Source organism: Gopherus evgoodei, chromosome 5 (genome assembly GCF_007399415.2).
Source record: "Gopherus evgoodei ecotype Sinaloan lineage chromosome 5, rGopEvg1_v1.p, whole genome shotgun sequence".
Taxonomy (NCBI): Eukaryota; Metazoa; Chordata; order Testudines; family Testudinidae; genus Gopherus; species Gopherus evgoodei.
The window spans coordinates 123782942-123798219 of record NC_044326.1 but is presented as its reverse complement, the minus strand read 5'-3'; the positions used below and the strand labels follow the sequence as shown (position 1 = coordinate 123798219).

Here is a 15278-nt window from a genome sequence, read left to right as displayed (position 1 = left end):
CCGCCGAATTGCACTGAGGGAAGCAAAATGCCACCCTCCCAAATCCTGGTGCCCGGACGGTCGCCTAAGTCGCCTAAATGGAAGCGCTGGCCCTGGGAAAGCTCCCTCCTTCCCTCCCCCCTGCAGCTCCAAGGCAGGGCAGGCAGGCAAGGGGCCGGCTTGACACAGGAGGGCGGAGGCAGGTTCCCCCGAGGTGGCGGGGCAGAGCCCGGGCGAAGAAGCAGCAGCAGCAGCAGCCACCGGCCGAGCATGTCGTACTGCTGGGGAGCCGGCTCCTGGGGGCAGCTGGGGCTGGGCGAGGCGGCAGCCGCCGGGCCGGTGCGCTGCCGGCCGGGGCCCGAGCCCAGCGGGGGTTGGACGCTGCTGGAAGCGGCTTGCGGGGAGCACCACACGCTCCTGCTGCGGCCGGACGGCACCGTCTGCTCCTGCGGGGCCAACGCCCGCGGGCAGCTAGGCAGGAAGCTCCGCCCGGGGCAGCGGGGCAGCTACACGCCAGGTAAAAGGCTGGAGAGTGCCGGGCGCCCCCGGGGAGGGGAGGACGGGGCCAGGCGCATGGGGCGATGCGGGGAGCTGGGTGCAAAGGGGGATCTGGGCGGTGCTTTTCCCTGACCCCGGGCACTGGGCAGGGCAGGGCTCGGGGGTGAGGTGGGTTCCTCTGGGTGTGTGCAGCCGGCTGGGAAAGCCGCCCTGGGAGGGGAGCCCGCTCCGCTCCGCTCCGCTCCGCTCCACTCCACTAAGTTTCTATTTCTCCCTCCTGCAGCTCCAGCTGCAGGTTTCGGATTCCGCCTCCAGGTCGCTGCTACTTTCGGTTTCGGTTTCCTGGTGGGGGCAATCAGCTGCTGAGAAGCGAAACCTAGCCCCACCTGGTGCTCAGTTTTCTGCTTGTGTGGGGCTGGCTGGCGCCGCTCACCACCAGTAACTCAGCAGACTAGGAGTACTTGTGGCACTAACACGGCTGCTACTCTAAAACCTGTCAGAGATACTAGGATCAGGGGCTAGCCTTGTTTGGCTGTAGCCACAAAAACAACAAGGAGTCCAGTGGAACCAAGTGGGGGGGGGGGGGGGGTTTGACCCACGAAAGCTTATGCCCAAGTCAATCTGTTAGTCTTTAAGGTGTCACCTTGTTGTTTTTCAGAGAGGTTAGTGAGAGCAGGTAGAGAAGGTGACAGCCCTCTCTGCACCTGCAAATCAATATTAGTGCCAGGGTGGATTTGATTTAAATCACTAGTCGGGAAGAGTGGATTTAATCATGGTTTGCTACATAAAAGTGCATTCCTGTTGGTTGTTATAACCTTAATACACATTCTTCACAACTCAGAGATAGACATAGGTTTCATTTTTATAAGGTACACACTATGCATTTTTAAACAGTGATTTATTTTGAAAACTTTTCAGATGAGTTTTACAGCTATATCAGAAAATGAATGATTGGTTATTTCACTTACCAAAGGTAAATGAAGGAGATATTTATGAAGTCATTGGGAGGTGAACTATCTCCAATATTTGGAGGGTTTTCTTGCTGTATTAGGAGGAGAACATCACCAGACAGGCATTTAAATTGTTTTATTTAACTGAAGCAACAGCGTTAAGTATTCTGATTTTTTTTCTTGAAAAGCAAACTATAATATAATATTTTAACAAAACAAGCATATGTCCCTTGCTTCTCACATATATCTCCAGACTTCTTGTCCAGCTCTATTCCACTCCCAACAATCTTCTATTCATTGAACTTTTTGAAAGTTTGCACTTTTAGAGACAGGAAAGGGATTGACTCTGTGTACACAAATTTGCAGAGGGACAATGGAGTTGAGGTCTGTTATTTCTCATCTCTATATATTTATTTATTTATTTATTTTAAAACATTTTTGCTGTTAACAAGCATGTTTCCTCTGGAGGCACAAATCCACGGATTGAGAACTGCAAAACTAGGTATCTCTGATAGTGTCTTTTACACTGAGCACTGAGTCCCACTATGTAGATAGAAAGATTAACCTAAATAATCTATACAGAAGCCGGTGGAACCCCATAAGATTGAGTCCCTAATCCATGAACTATCGGAACTCATTTACAAAACTTTCCTTAAACATTATATGAATATATTGTCTCATACTATAGAATTAGAATTTATAATCCCTATTCCATGATGAGATATCTTTGAGCTATAATGTATCTTAATTAAACCCATCCTTAGATAGTTGTTTTCCCCAAAAGCATTTTATCAAAAAAATCCAATTTAAATTTTAAAAATCTGATATTTTTGATTTTTAAAAAAAAAAATTGATTTTTATCCACCTTGATCAGTGCGAATCGATATTGGTACAAACAAGCCTTGCTCCTGCAGAGAGACTTATGTGTTTGCGTAACTTGTAGCCTGCAGGTAATTTCATTAAAATTACAGTGCCTACAGGAGGCTCGGTACAGAATCTGACCTGTTATATTTTTTGTTTTCTTCATGGTATTCTGGCTTCGAGCATTTTTTTTATTTTAAATAAAGCGCTGCCTAATTTGGTGTCCTGATGTTGTCTGCATGATCTGCAACCTGACAAGATGAGTCACGCTTTCTGCAAAGAGAGTGCTGTCACTAAGCAAAGGTTATGTGGCTGGTGGTTTATTTGTCGCCTTCCTGTGAAGGATCAGAGATGTCTGTGGTTGGAGATGTGATGCTAGATGAGGTGGGTCAGGGCTCTGATGGGGCGCTGAACGTTCTTTCTCTTTGGTGCTTGCCTGGCTCGTTCTTGCTCAGGTGCTCGGTGATTCTAACTGATCACTGTATGGGGTTGGGAAGGAATTTTCCCCCAGATCAGATTGGCATTGGCTTGGGGGGATGCTTGCCTTTCTCTGCTGCATGGATCATCTCTCTGTCATTTGCCAGGATTATCTGGGTATATCTCACTTAATCATTTTCCTGCCATTACAGGAGCCTCAGGCATCGGCGCGGCTCTGTCTCTTCTGTTTTCTCTGTGGCATAGAATAGCCTTGTCTACTGTGGGCTGTAATACTTTGGTCTGATTTTGGTTGTTGGGTTTACTGTTCAGGTGGTGGGGGTGGCCAGGTCAGGCTAGATGGTCTAGTAGACCCTTCTGTCTTTAAACTCTGTGTCTAGAAAAATAATTCAAATTGCAGGATTTCAAAATCATCCCATATGGAAGAACATGACTGCAGGCGATCTTCTTTGCGTGGCTTGTCTGCTGCTCTGCACACTTCTGCACAGCAGTGGTTATGTATTTAAAATGGTGGCTAGCTTTCTGTATAATTAGATTTTTAAAAATCAGTTTAATGTTATTTTGAATACACATGAATTGCTACATGGAATCCTCCCTTTTGAGTGCTATTGCTTTGGTGTGGTTTCCAGTTTGTTTTGGTATCAAGCTGTTATCTACTTCATTCTATGTTAAAAGGAGGGTGTAGAACATTCCACGCTGAAACCTAACGAGCTGTTTATAAGCTTTTGAAATGTTTAAAATATTTATTACCAAACTTCAATTTGTGGAAAAAAATCAGTTCAGATGTGGTGTCCAAATCCCTAAACTCAGTTTTGTGGACTACTGTATCTTGTAAATACAGTGAGATACCACTTTTCTTGTCCAGATCTTCCTGTATATTCACTGTTTCCATGATGCCACAAGATGTAGGTTATTAATAATATTCCAGAAGCAAAAACTTTTGTTGAAAAGAACTAAGGATGGTTGAGTTGGCATTCCCCCTCCTCAACCCCCTCCTCCCCATCAATACAACTCCTGAAAAGCAAGAAAATACCAATTTATGGAAGGTTTCAGAGTAGCAGCCATGTTAGTCTGTATCCGCAAAAAGAACAGGAGTACCTGTGGTACCTTAGAGACTAACAAATTTATTTGAGCATAAGCTTTCGTGGGCTACAGCCACTTCATCGGATGCATAGAATGGAACACATAGTAAGGAGAAATATATACATACAGATAACATGAAAAGATGGAAGTTGCCATACCAACTCTAAGAGGCTAATTAATTAAGATGAGCCATTATCAGCAGGAGAAAAAAACTTTTGTAGTGAGAATCAAGATGGCCCATTTCAGACAGTTTGACAAGAAGGTGGGAGGATACTTAACGGGGAAATAGATTCAATGTGTGTAATGGCTCAGCCATTCCCAGCCTCTATTCAAGCCTAAATTGATGGTATCTAGTTTGCATATTAATTCAAGTTCAGCAGTTTCTCGTTGGAGTCTGTTTTTGAAGCTTTTCTATTGCAAGATTGCCACCTTTCAGCCAGCCTTGTAAAACAGAAGGGTTTATCAGTTGTCTGGAACACAGTGGAGAACAGATCTTGCTAGCACAGAAAGTAAGAAGATTCAGCATGTCTGGGGGAGGTGGGGGAAATCCAGAGCCCTGGACCCTCCTCCCTGCCAAGGTCTCAAAACAGGAGACTGACTAGCTTCCAGCAGCCCAACCTCACTCAACCCAGTTGCCCCTCCTCTGCCCTTTGTCTCTTTCCTGGGCAAACTGGTCACCTGGCTTCACCTCTGTCGGCTGGCTCCTTGCAGAGGGGTGCCAGCCATCAGTTGCCAGGATACAGAGTGTCCGCCCATTATCTGAGCCCAGGGAGCTAGACAGCAGTCACACCCGCCCTCTATGAGTCTGTAACGATCACACACCCTTGTCCCACTACTTAGATCAGTGGTGGGCAACCTGCAGCCCATCAGGGTAATCCTCTGGTGGGCTGCCAGACAGTTTATTTACATTTGCACAGCTGCTTGCAGTTCACGTTCTCCACGTTTGGCCATGGTTCACCGTTCCTGAGCAATGGGAACTGCAGGAAGCGGCTTCCCACAGCTCCCATCGGCCAGGAACAGCAAACCACTGGGAGCTGCGGGCAGCTGTGCCTGTGGACGATCAGTGTAAATGACCGTCTCGAGGCCTGCCAGCGGATTACCCTGACGGGCTGCAGGTTGCCCACCATTGTTCTAGTAGCGCCTGGTTACGAGTATAATTTATGGCTGGAATGTGACCAATCATAGATATCCCAGAATAGTGGGGTTAGGGGGCAGCCCCCCAGATACACACATCTCGGCACAGTGGTGGGGGCCCCAAGAAGCCCCCCAGTGGACTACTTCGCATCCATTCCAGTTGCATTAACAGGCTCCAGACATGCACGTTAACCAAATAAACGGGATTTTGGTATTAAAACAACAACAACAAAACAGTTGCTCTACAGCAGTTGCTTTCTCTATTAACAGTTCTGTAGCAGCCTCTCTCTTTCCTTTGCTTATTTCTTTGCTTGTTGCCTCGATCATCAAAGCCCTATCTAAAGCAGAATTGTATTCTGTTAATATTATTATAAATACATACTTTGAATCTAGATATTTCCAACCAGGTTACAACAGTTTTATAAAGGCAAGGCTAAATTTTAGGTTCAGAATCAGGACAGTGGAAGGATTGTCTCATTGCTGTAAATCTGGATAAAAATAGAATTTTACCCAAAGACAATTACTTGGCTCTATTTTTTCCCCTCCTTTCTCTTTTTACTATTTTTGAAGCTATTCAAATGTTAGTGCTTTTTCCATCTCAGCCTACTTTGATTTATGCAGAAAGCATTGAAATCATAATTCTGTACAAAAGATACTGTGGTCTGTTCTTATCAATAAAATTATTGCTACAAATTTGGTTTTATGACTTATTTCCAGCATCAAAGAAGAGACAAAGTTCTCACAACCCATCTTTTCAAGTCAAAGTACAATAACACTGGTAATTAGCAAATCTAGTAAAGAGAAATTTTTTAAAAGATTTTAGGCTGATGTGTTTAAATGTTTCCTTAGTACAGGGGTGGCCAACCTGTGGCTCATCACAAGTTAATATGCGGCTCCTTGTATAGCCACTGACTCCGGGGCTGGAGCTACAGGCTCCAGCTTTCCAATGTACCAGAGGGTTGCTCACTGCTCAACCCCTGACTCTACCACAGGCCCTGCTCCCACTCCACCCCCTCCCCGAGCCTGCTGTGCCCTAGCCACTCCTCCGCCCCCCTCCCTGAGCCTCCTGCATGCCACAAAACAGCTGATCGGGAAGGAGGGGGAGGTGCTGATCAGCGGGGCTGCTGGTGTGTGAGGCGCTGGGAGCGGGGGCGGCGAGCTGCTGACATATTACTGTGGCTCTTTGTCAATGTACATTGGTAAATTCTGGCTCCTTCTCAGGCTCAGGTTGGCCACCCCTGCTTTAGTATAAAAGTTCTCTTATATTCTTGTGGTACTGCCATAATTTTTTCCCCCGAGGCACATTAGTGTTAAGTGTTAGAAAACTGAGAATGCCCTTGTTTTTCCTCTGTATTAACCAACACACTCATTGTCCTGTGTCAGCTCTGAGCTTTCTGGTAGAGGAAGGAAACTCCATTTAGAGCCTATTTATGCCACTTCTTAGTTAGTGGGGAGGAATCGTCAATGTGAATTTCTTCCCCCAGGAGCTGAGTGTTGCTATATGGCTAATCCTTTGCTATCGGCAGGTATGGTTGGTGTTTGTCTTTTCTTTCTGTAACCTCTGAATAACATTTTTTCCCCCATCAAAAAGAACAAATTCAAGCTTTAGAAGCACAGATTATTGTTCATGTGAGCTGTGGAAAAGAACACTCGCTGGCTGTTTGCAACAGAGGAAAGGTCTTCTCCTGGGGAGCTGGGTCTGAAGGCCAGCTGGGCACAGGAGAATTTAAGGAACAAAGTTTAATTCCAAAGTAAGTAGCCATTTAAGCATAATGTTTCAGACTCACAGTATGGTCCCCATTTGTGCACCTCATGAAACCACTACAAAATCTGGCCCAGCTTGACATAGGTCACTCAAACTGGAAGGTCTGAAAGAGAAAAGTTGAGTTTTGGAGGAAGTTTGCAGGGCATTGAATCTCACATGTAGCTGTCTCAAAACAGCTGTAAGAGTATAAAGATGCTGTGCGTGGTTTCCCACTCTTATATAGCATGTTCTTTACTTACCCAAACACAGCATTTCATCCACAAGTTAACTTTGGCTCTGCATGGTTTCTTTTACCATAAATGAGGGATTAGACAGTGGTTCAACATCACCTGAATTGTTTGCAGCTTGTTTAGAAGAGATTTTTCTGCTAACTATATTGGGGGTGATGTAGGCTTCTGCATGCATGGAGAGAGAACTGCTTGAGGATTTCAGATTTTTGTTTTCAAGTGCACTTACAGGACTTATTTATAAATATCAGTACATGCACTCATCTGTGAATATGGGATTACATTTAGCTCTGGCATAAGTGTTCCAGTAGAAGTCAGTGCCAGAGCAGCATTTGCTCCATGCAATTTTTGGGCAGTGGTGCAGGCACAAGTTAAAGTAGGGGATACATACTATTTTACATAATCCTGTTAGTTGTTCTTGTAAATGACATTTGTTTTACATCCCCCACCGCGAATGTCCAATCAATGCAAGTTACGTTGCTTTACCAAATATGCCTTTTTTTTTTTTTATCATTTTGCACCTGGCATGTTTGACATGACTGAATGGTATACAGAAATGTAAAGCACAAACAGTACAAAAACAAACCCTTCATTATTTTTATAGCAAGTATATTTCTGTCTCTCTCTTTCCTGTATAAGGAGAATTGTCATTTACCTCTCCTTCTCTTATCCCTCCTCCTCCTCCCTCAGAGTCAGATACATCTAAGACCAGGTCAGCTACTTCAGCTCCCTTTAATCCTGACTAAAGTTTGTGCAGGAAGGATGGGAACAGGTCTCCACTCTCTTGCAGGGTGCACCGAAAATTCAGGATCAAGCTCTAGAGTCTAGAGCTTGCAGTTTGTTGTCATTTAGAAGCCAGTGCACGTCATGCAACACAAAGCTATTCTGGGACCTTCACAAAGCTGCTGTAATGTTCAGAGTTAGATTTAGGCTTGGATTCTGACTCCTTTTGCCTCAGGTGGCAGAGAAGTCAGCCCGCTAGAACCTCCCCTTCACCAGCATGGGTGGGTGGGGGGAAGAGGGTAGCAGCGAAACAGAGAAGCTCCGAAAGTGGGTGTTGCTTGCCAGGAAGGGGATGTGGCAATGATGGCTCAGGGATGGTCCTATGGGGCCATGACCAATTTAAAGCTGCACTTCCCTAGGGGAATCCTTGTGAGAGGAAGGTGCCTGCCCTTTCCCTGACCTTAATTCTTTCCTTCCCCTAGTTTGCTTCCCAGCAGGAAATCACTAGACCTCTCCTCACCAGCAGTGATGCAAACAGATCCTCAGCACATCAAGTTCTAAAAAGCCAGTGAATGTTGTAAAATAGTCGCTAACATTTGTACACCACTGTAGAAGAATCATCCTGACCAGACCATAAGTCTTTGGTCACGTGAGGAGTGGGTAGCTGGCTTATGAAATTCTGAGGTCTTGCTGAACTCAGGAACAAAACGCTCCCATCCTATATCTAGCACTTCTTTACCCATTCGTAATGTTATTTTTCAGTCTGGTAAAACAACATTTTTAGTTAGTTAGTTATTCCCCATCCTACCCTCCCATGCATTCCCTTTCTATCTGCTTGTTGTGCATGGGGTTGAGAAAATTGTAAGCAGTTTATTAAAACTCACATTTGAAAATGATTTAGTGAAAAATATTGGGCCCATTCTTAAAAGCACTCTACACACAGACTTAAATGGGAATTTAGCACATGGAATAGATCCAGTCTGGATGACTTCATGGCATATCAAACATGGCTCCTCAAGGAAGTGTGTAGAGCAGATAGGGTTTCTCAAAACATTTAGAACAATCTAAAACACCAGTCAACTTTGTTTTACATGCATAAGCAATAACAACAGAGTATATTCAGAGAGTGCTATTTAGAAAAGAAGCTTTTATAATTAAGAAATATAGCATGCTTTTTTGACTCTTAAAATTCAGACATTAGAATGGCCATGCTGGGTCAGATCAAAGGTCCATCTAGCCCAGTATCAGTGGCCAATGCCACTGAGGGAATGAACAGAACAGGTAAGCATCAAGTAGTCCATAATCCAATCCATAATGGATTTTCATTATCAAAAAATCTGACCTATAAGCAATCTTCGTGCTAAATTTCCAGTTTCTGTTCCAAACTGCTAGGACATCAAAGTTCTTAAAAAAACAAAAAAAACCTTAGATCATTTTCTCCATTATTAAAATTTGTTTGCTTTCTGTTTCCCACCCTGCCTTTGTAGTAAAACAAACAGCAGAACAATATTTGCCTGAGCTTTCTAAAGACTTCATCTTTAGGAAGAAACCAGACCCAGAAAGTTTCACCCTCTCCAGGTGAAAAATTGACAAAGTTCTAGGCAAAAGTCCTTTTTAGCATGGACATGTTTGGGGAACCTTAACTTTAGCTGTAGCTATGCTCTCAAGCTATAACGTTTTTATATGGATATTTTTGCTGTAAAAAAAAAAGTTACATTGCAGTGGATGTGTAAGAATCTATTCTGAAGAGTGTCAAATTACAGTGAACATTCGCCTCTGTGTGAGTAATGGACAACTGAAGCACAGGGCATATTAAGTCAGAGTCCAAATGACACATTTATGTGCAGATATCCTATGTAGTGGAGAAACAGCCTATTGCAGAAAACTCTGACTGGCTAATGACCAGGCAAAGATAAAACAGAGACTGTGCAGAGTCAGTGTTATCATTATATAATAAAATATAATATATTTATTATATATTAATATTTTAGGTATTACATCATCTGTTTTCTGAAACATAATTGAGCTTTTCATATGATCTAGAAGCCAGGTTAACTTGGCTGTCCTGTTATCTACTACAGGAAAATAGATGGTCTCTCTGCTCTCAGAATAATACAAGTCACTTGTGGACACTTCCACTCAGTTGCACTGGCACAAGGTAATACATGTTTCATTTTTAAATTATTTCCCAAGTGCAATGCAAGCAATTCTGTTCTTTGGTGCAGTTAATTTATGTGCAAGTCAGATGTTAAGTTATCCATTACTCCTTTAACAGAAATTAGTATTGTAAATCATGCTTGTTAACAGTAGTTATGGACCAACCTAGAATGGAGCCCCATTGTGTCAGGTACGATGCAAACACAGAGTAGTACGCAATCCTTGCCCTGAAGAATTTACTGTCTAATAGACGAGACAGAGCAAAGGGATGCAATATGCAAGCAGAGCAATCAGTGTGATGCAGGAAATGTCAATTTATCTTTTTCTGTTTTTCCTACAGCCCAATTAATGCCCAGTACTTCATTTCTGAAAAAGGCCGGTAGGGCCAAGTTACCCATTGCTTAGTTATGCTCACAAAGGAGCTGCTTGTAACATTTTTTGTCAAAGCGTTAGCTATCGTGTCAGGTGTTTGTGATGGGAAGGCAACCCTTCTCAAAACTGCTATTTAAACAAGAAAATGTCAAAAATCTTCCCACGTTCTTTTTGGGAATTGTTCATTTGATAGGTAAGATCCGTCTTCAATAATAAAGAGGCGAACGTGTTCCTTCTTCCTTCTCCTAGTGAGGAACCACAATTCCTGCTAAATGCAGTGAGGCTTCTTACATCCAGCACTGATGGTTGGATGGGCAGAGAAGAAGCTTCCTCTGCTGTTGCCTGTTCTGTACTTGTTCTGTGGCTAAACAGAAGGCACTGGGTTCCAGGGCTGTCAATCTAGCACTTGTCATGAGCACTACATTAAATATATGCATTTGGCATAAGATGTCATGTTAAGAGGGTGGTATTTTATTTTGTTACACAGGTTCACTGGCATTTTACTAGTAGAAGGGGACACTGAGAAGTATTTTCCATTCATTATTTTTTATTGTTAGATGAAAAACGTAACACAGTTTCTGTGAGCATACAGGACTACCTGACTCCTCATCTTTGGATGGATTAGGAAACTACAGATACTAATTTCAATTTGTTACAAACACAAACTGTGTAAAATTATCCTGTCAGCACAGTGTCACGCAGCTCCAGGTATTTGCCAAATCACAAGCATGAGGAATCATGGATATGTGCCAAATTTAGTTGTCATTGGGGTGGTGTGTGGGTTAGTGAGTGTAGAATTCACCCTTATGTGGCTTGACTGAGTGGTAAGTCTGCCCTCCTCTATGGCATCAAGTTCACATCAAGGGCATAATTTTTCACAGCTCTTAGTGAGCTAGTTAATTAAAATGTTGCTTGAAAGTGTGTCGTCTTTTACTTTGTTTCTCTCTTTCTTTAAAAAAAAATAAAGATGGCAGAGTCTTTTCATGGGCACAGAACACCCATGGCCAGCTGGGCCTGGGACAAGAAATCCCCTCCCAGCATAGCCCACAGCATGTCACATCTCTCAGCGGGATCCCCGTGGCTCAGGTTGCTGCCGGCGGGGGACACACCTTTGCCCTGTCTCTCTCGGGAGTTGTGTATGGGTGGGGAAGGAACAACGCACGGCAGCTGGGATTAAGCCACGCTAACAGAAGAGGTAACTCTATCCTTTCATTTCTCAAGGAAACACCATCTTAATTCCAGATTTCCTTTTGTTGTATAGACTCTCCTGAGATAATGGGATGGACTTAGACTGTTCGCTAGAATGAACCATGACTAGAACTAGATGAATACAAGGGAGGAAAAGGATACGTAAATGTTTGAATGAATTTGCACCAGGTGTGTTTGCCTTCTGTGCATGTTGTATCAAATGAGTTTACTGGGGGCAGAAATCACCAAAACTGCAAACTTTAAGCAAAAAATGGCAGAATGTTTGCAGGAAACATATTTTGAATTCATATTGACGCTGGAAACCTGATTGTAAGAGTTGTACCTACCCAAAGAGGGAGCAGAAACGTAGTGTGGCATTACCCAGGGTGCAGTCTGGACTGATGGACAGCTGTGTCCCTTCAATTCTCCAGCCTGGGGTCCCTTTCTCAATGCTTCGCCATGAGAGCAACCACTCCTGGTCTGCTCACACACAGCCTCCAGCATGTAGGTTACTCCCAGTTATACCGTATCAGTGCTAGAGCCAGCCACTCATGAACTACTCTGCAGGCAATACCAGTAAACTCCCAGTCCTGGACTTTCCCCCCCAAATGTGCATTTTGTACTGCCCAGCGCCCTCCTGGACAATACAAGTTCATATAAAATCCGTTATTTCATTAATAAAATAACAGGGGTGGCCAAACTGTGGCTCGCGAGCCACATGCGACTCTTTTACCATTAAAGTGTGGCTCGCAAGCCCCCCAGACTCCCTCCCATTCTCCATCTACCAGACTGGAGGCGGAGGGGGGGAGAAGCTCAGGACCTCGACTTGCAGTAGGGTGATGGGGTAGGGGCTTCTGTCCAGCGGGGGAGGTGGGGTTTCAAGGCTTCAGCCCTGTGGGGTGCCTCTGCCAGGTCTCGGGGCTTCAGCAGGAGGGGGCTGAAGCCACAACTCTCGGCTCCTGGCAGGTGTGCCCCAGCTCTTGAACTTCTAAAGATTATTGTACGTGGCTTGGAGGGCCAGTAAGTTTGGCCACCCCTGGAATATGATATGCACAAATCCTGTTCTCCCAAATGAAGTTTCCCAAACGCACTGGTTTAGATAAAACAAATGTATTAACTACAGAACGATTTTAAGTGATTACAAGTAATAAGACATAAAAATCAGAATTGGTTACAAAGAAATAAAAGGTAAAATATAACTAATACTTAACAAGCTAAGTGAATTCAAAGCAAAGGTCTCTCTCACCAGAAGTTCCAACTGTTTTACTGGCTGAATCCTTTAGGCAAGATCCCTCTCCAGTGCTGCTTCCTTTGTTTTTCAAGCGTTGTTGATTCTGAGGGTAGAGAGAAAGGGAGAGGTGGTTTGGGGTGTCTGCTCTCTCCCTTCCAGCCATTTCTCTTGCACAAGAACCACCTCCAGCTGATGTTCAAGAGACAGAAAGTCTGTGTAAGGAACCTCCAGCTGTTGCTTTGTCAAATTCTTTGTCCACACCCTCTTTCCTGTGGAAGAGTGGGCACTTAATCAGCTGAAGGTCCATTTGATCTTGTTGACACCTGGCTGAGCCCTTGGCTAGCCGTTTGTCTCTGGGGAACTGGTTTGTGACTGCCCCTCAGAACAGGTTGCAGCATGTCTCAGTAATGCCACCCAGTGGAAACTTTACATACAGGGTTGCCACATACATTTTACCAAGACAATAATGATCAGCAAATCCTGCGTTTTCAAATAATACCTCCCAATGCGTACTTTTTACAAATTTTACCATAATCCTCTAAAAGGGGTGAACATAGGGGGACAGACTGTCACACATACCACCTAGCCAATCAAAACAGCTTGAATTTCTAACATTGAACTCTTTCAGTGTCCTACTTACAAACAAGATACCATGTAAGAACTATTTACAGAAATTCAGTGAATCATGTGAACAGCAATTACATTGGAGAAAATGATGTGTTTGGACAGGAAAAGATGAGATGATTGACTCTCTTTAGCCAGTTCTAACCATAACATTTCCACAGCTTGTATAATGGGCCCACAGTTCAGGCAGCTGTGGAGACAGTAGCACCTTTGGAAACCAGAAAGAATGACCAATTCATTTGAAAATTAATGGTATATAAACCAACAGAATAATGTGATAGTATTATACTCCTAAAATTCTGGCCAGGCTAACAATATGCAATTTCTGTCTGGATGGAAAGTTTGATGGTTCACTATTTTCAGAGAATCTGTTAGGCTAGATTTAACCTGTATGGAATGTGAGGTTTGGCGTGGCGGGTTGTTTTGTTTGGCAGTCTGGATGTTTAAGCCAGCATCTTCAAGCGCCCTTTGGGTTTCTTGCTCAGCCTGTAAGATTTCCCACCAGGAACCGAATCTATATCTATTTGGATTATAAATCCAAAACAAAGACAAAAACTACAGCCAGGTTGATGGCTTTCAAATGCAACTTCAGCATGGCCTAGAGCAAAAACTCTTCTGTTTCCACTTCTGCTCACCAGCCAAAGCACTTACATTCCTTGCACTAGTTGATGCTATAGTAGGTGTGTATGTAAATACGAGGAGACTAAAGCACAGATGATCTCATTTTGCCCTTAAACTCCCCTTCCCTTTTAAATATTTTTAAATAATCATGGTCAGATGATATGAAATCTCAGTGGGCAAGATGCTGAAAAGCAGGGTTAGGGTAACCCAACATCTGGTGGATGGTGCTCTGAAAGGAAAGAAGCCATTTCACATGCTATAGGAATCTGTGCTTCTCCAACAGAGCAAGTCTTCAAACCGTATGCGGTAGCTGCTCTGACGACTATTGACGTGGTCTATATCAGCTGTGGAGATGAGCATACTGCAGTGCTCACCCAGGTATGCTCCATATCCTTCTGTGTGGGGGACAGCTAGGCCATGACAGTCTAAAAACAAGTGTGCGCGGGCGCGCACGCTTAGTTGGTGTGACGGCACAGCAAGGCTTAAGGGCCTTTGTTTGATTGTGGAAGGGGGGTGGGGCGGAGGGATTAGAAGATCTGGGCAGTGCTAATCTTGTGCAAAGACCTTTGGCCTTGTAACTTTCAGTGAGGTCTCTGGGATGTTTATGTGCTCAAGGATGTCCAGGTTGGACATTGCTGCAGTCTCTGGCATTGGAAACCCCTGTTGAGTGTTTACATGAAACAGAACAAGGGCAGCTTAAGGTTATGGGACCCAGTCTTGCTCTCATTATATTTAATGGAACCTTTGCCATTGACCTCAGTGAGTGTAGGATTGGGCCAAATCCTGCTCATCTTATTCAAACCTATGATGGGACTACGTAGATGAGGAAGACAGGAAGTAGGATATGTCCCAAAGTGCTGTTTAATCATGAAAATCTCCATTATCAATGGATAATTCAGGAAGCTTTGTTCCCAAAACAGAGCTTTTAGAAACACCCCACTTATAGCTACTCTTTATCCCAAAATTAACAATTATTAACCATTATTCCAATATGTACAAACAGATGTAATGACAAACGTAAACAGGTTTTGTACTGTAGGAAAACGTGGGTATTTTGGAAATTTTAAAAAGAAATTTTACTTTAAATCTAAACAAAGGCTACTAATGACAATAGAAATTGAATATATTTGTTTCTAATACCAAAAGCTGTTTTCTGAAAAATTATCAAAAATAAATGGAAAGCACATGAAGTAAAAGCTACATCCCTGCACTACTTCTGACATAGAAATGTTCTCCAACCAGCCAGTCCATATGTTCAGCAGGTTGCTTCTCCCTGGGGGGATGGGGAGCTGAGTGTGTGCGTGTGTGTGAGAGACTCCCATTACTTTAACTGCTACTTACAAGAGGGTTATGAATCTGCTATCTCTTCCATACAGGGAACTTAGCCCTGTACTTCGAGCAGCAGGTTCATGCTTTTTAGTATGAGAAAT

At 43.7% G+C, this 15278-nt stretch overlaps 1 protein-coding gene across 1 annotated transcript in view; it reads left to right on the top strand.

Moving 5' to 3' along the window:
- Positions 1–249: 249 nt before the first annotated feature.
- HERC6 (HECT and RLD domain containing E3 ubiquitin protein ligase family member 6) overlaps positions 250–15278 on the top strand; it is a 105911-nt gene continuing 90882 nt past the window's right edge. Inside the window, exons 1-5 of the mRNA XM_030565087.1 lie at positions 250–496; positions 6532–6691; positions 9737–9813; positions 11152–11379; positions 14132–14226. Coding sequence (XP_030420947.1) covers positions 250–496; positions 6532–6691; positions 9737–9813; positions 11152–11379; positions 14132–14226 — 807 coding nt within the window. The remainder of the gene's footprint in view (positions 497–6531; positions 6692–9736; positions 9814–11151; positions 11380–14131; positions 14227–15278) is intronic.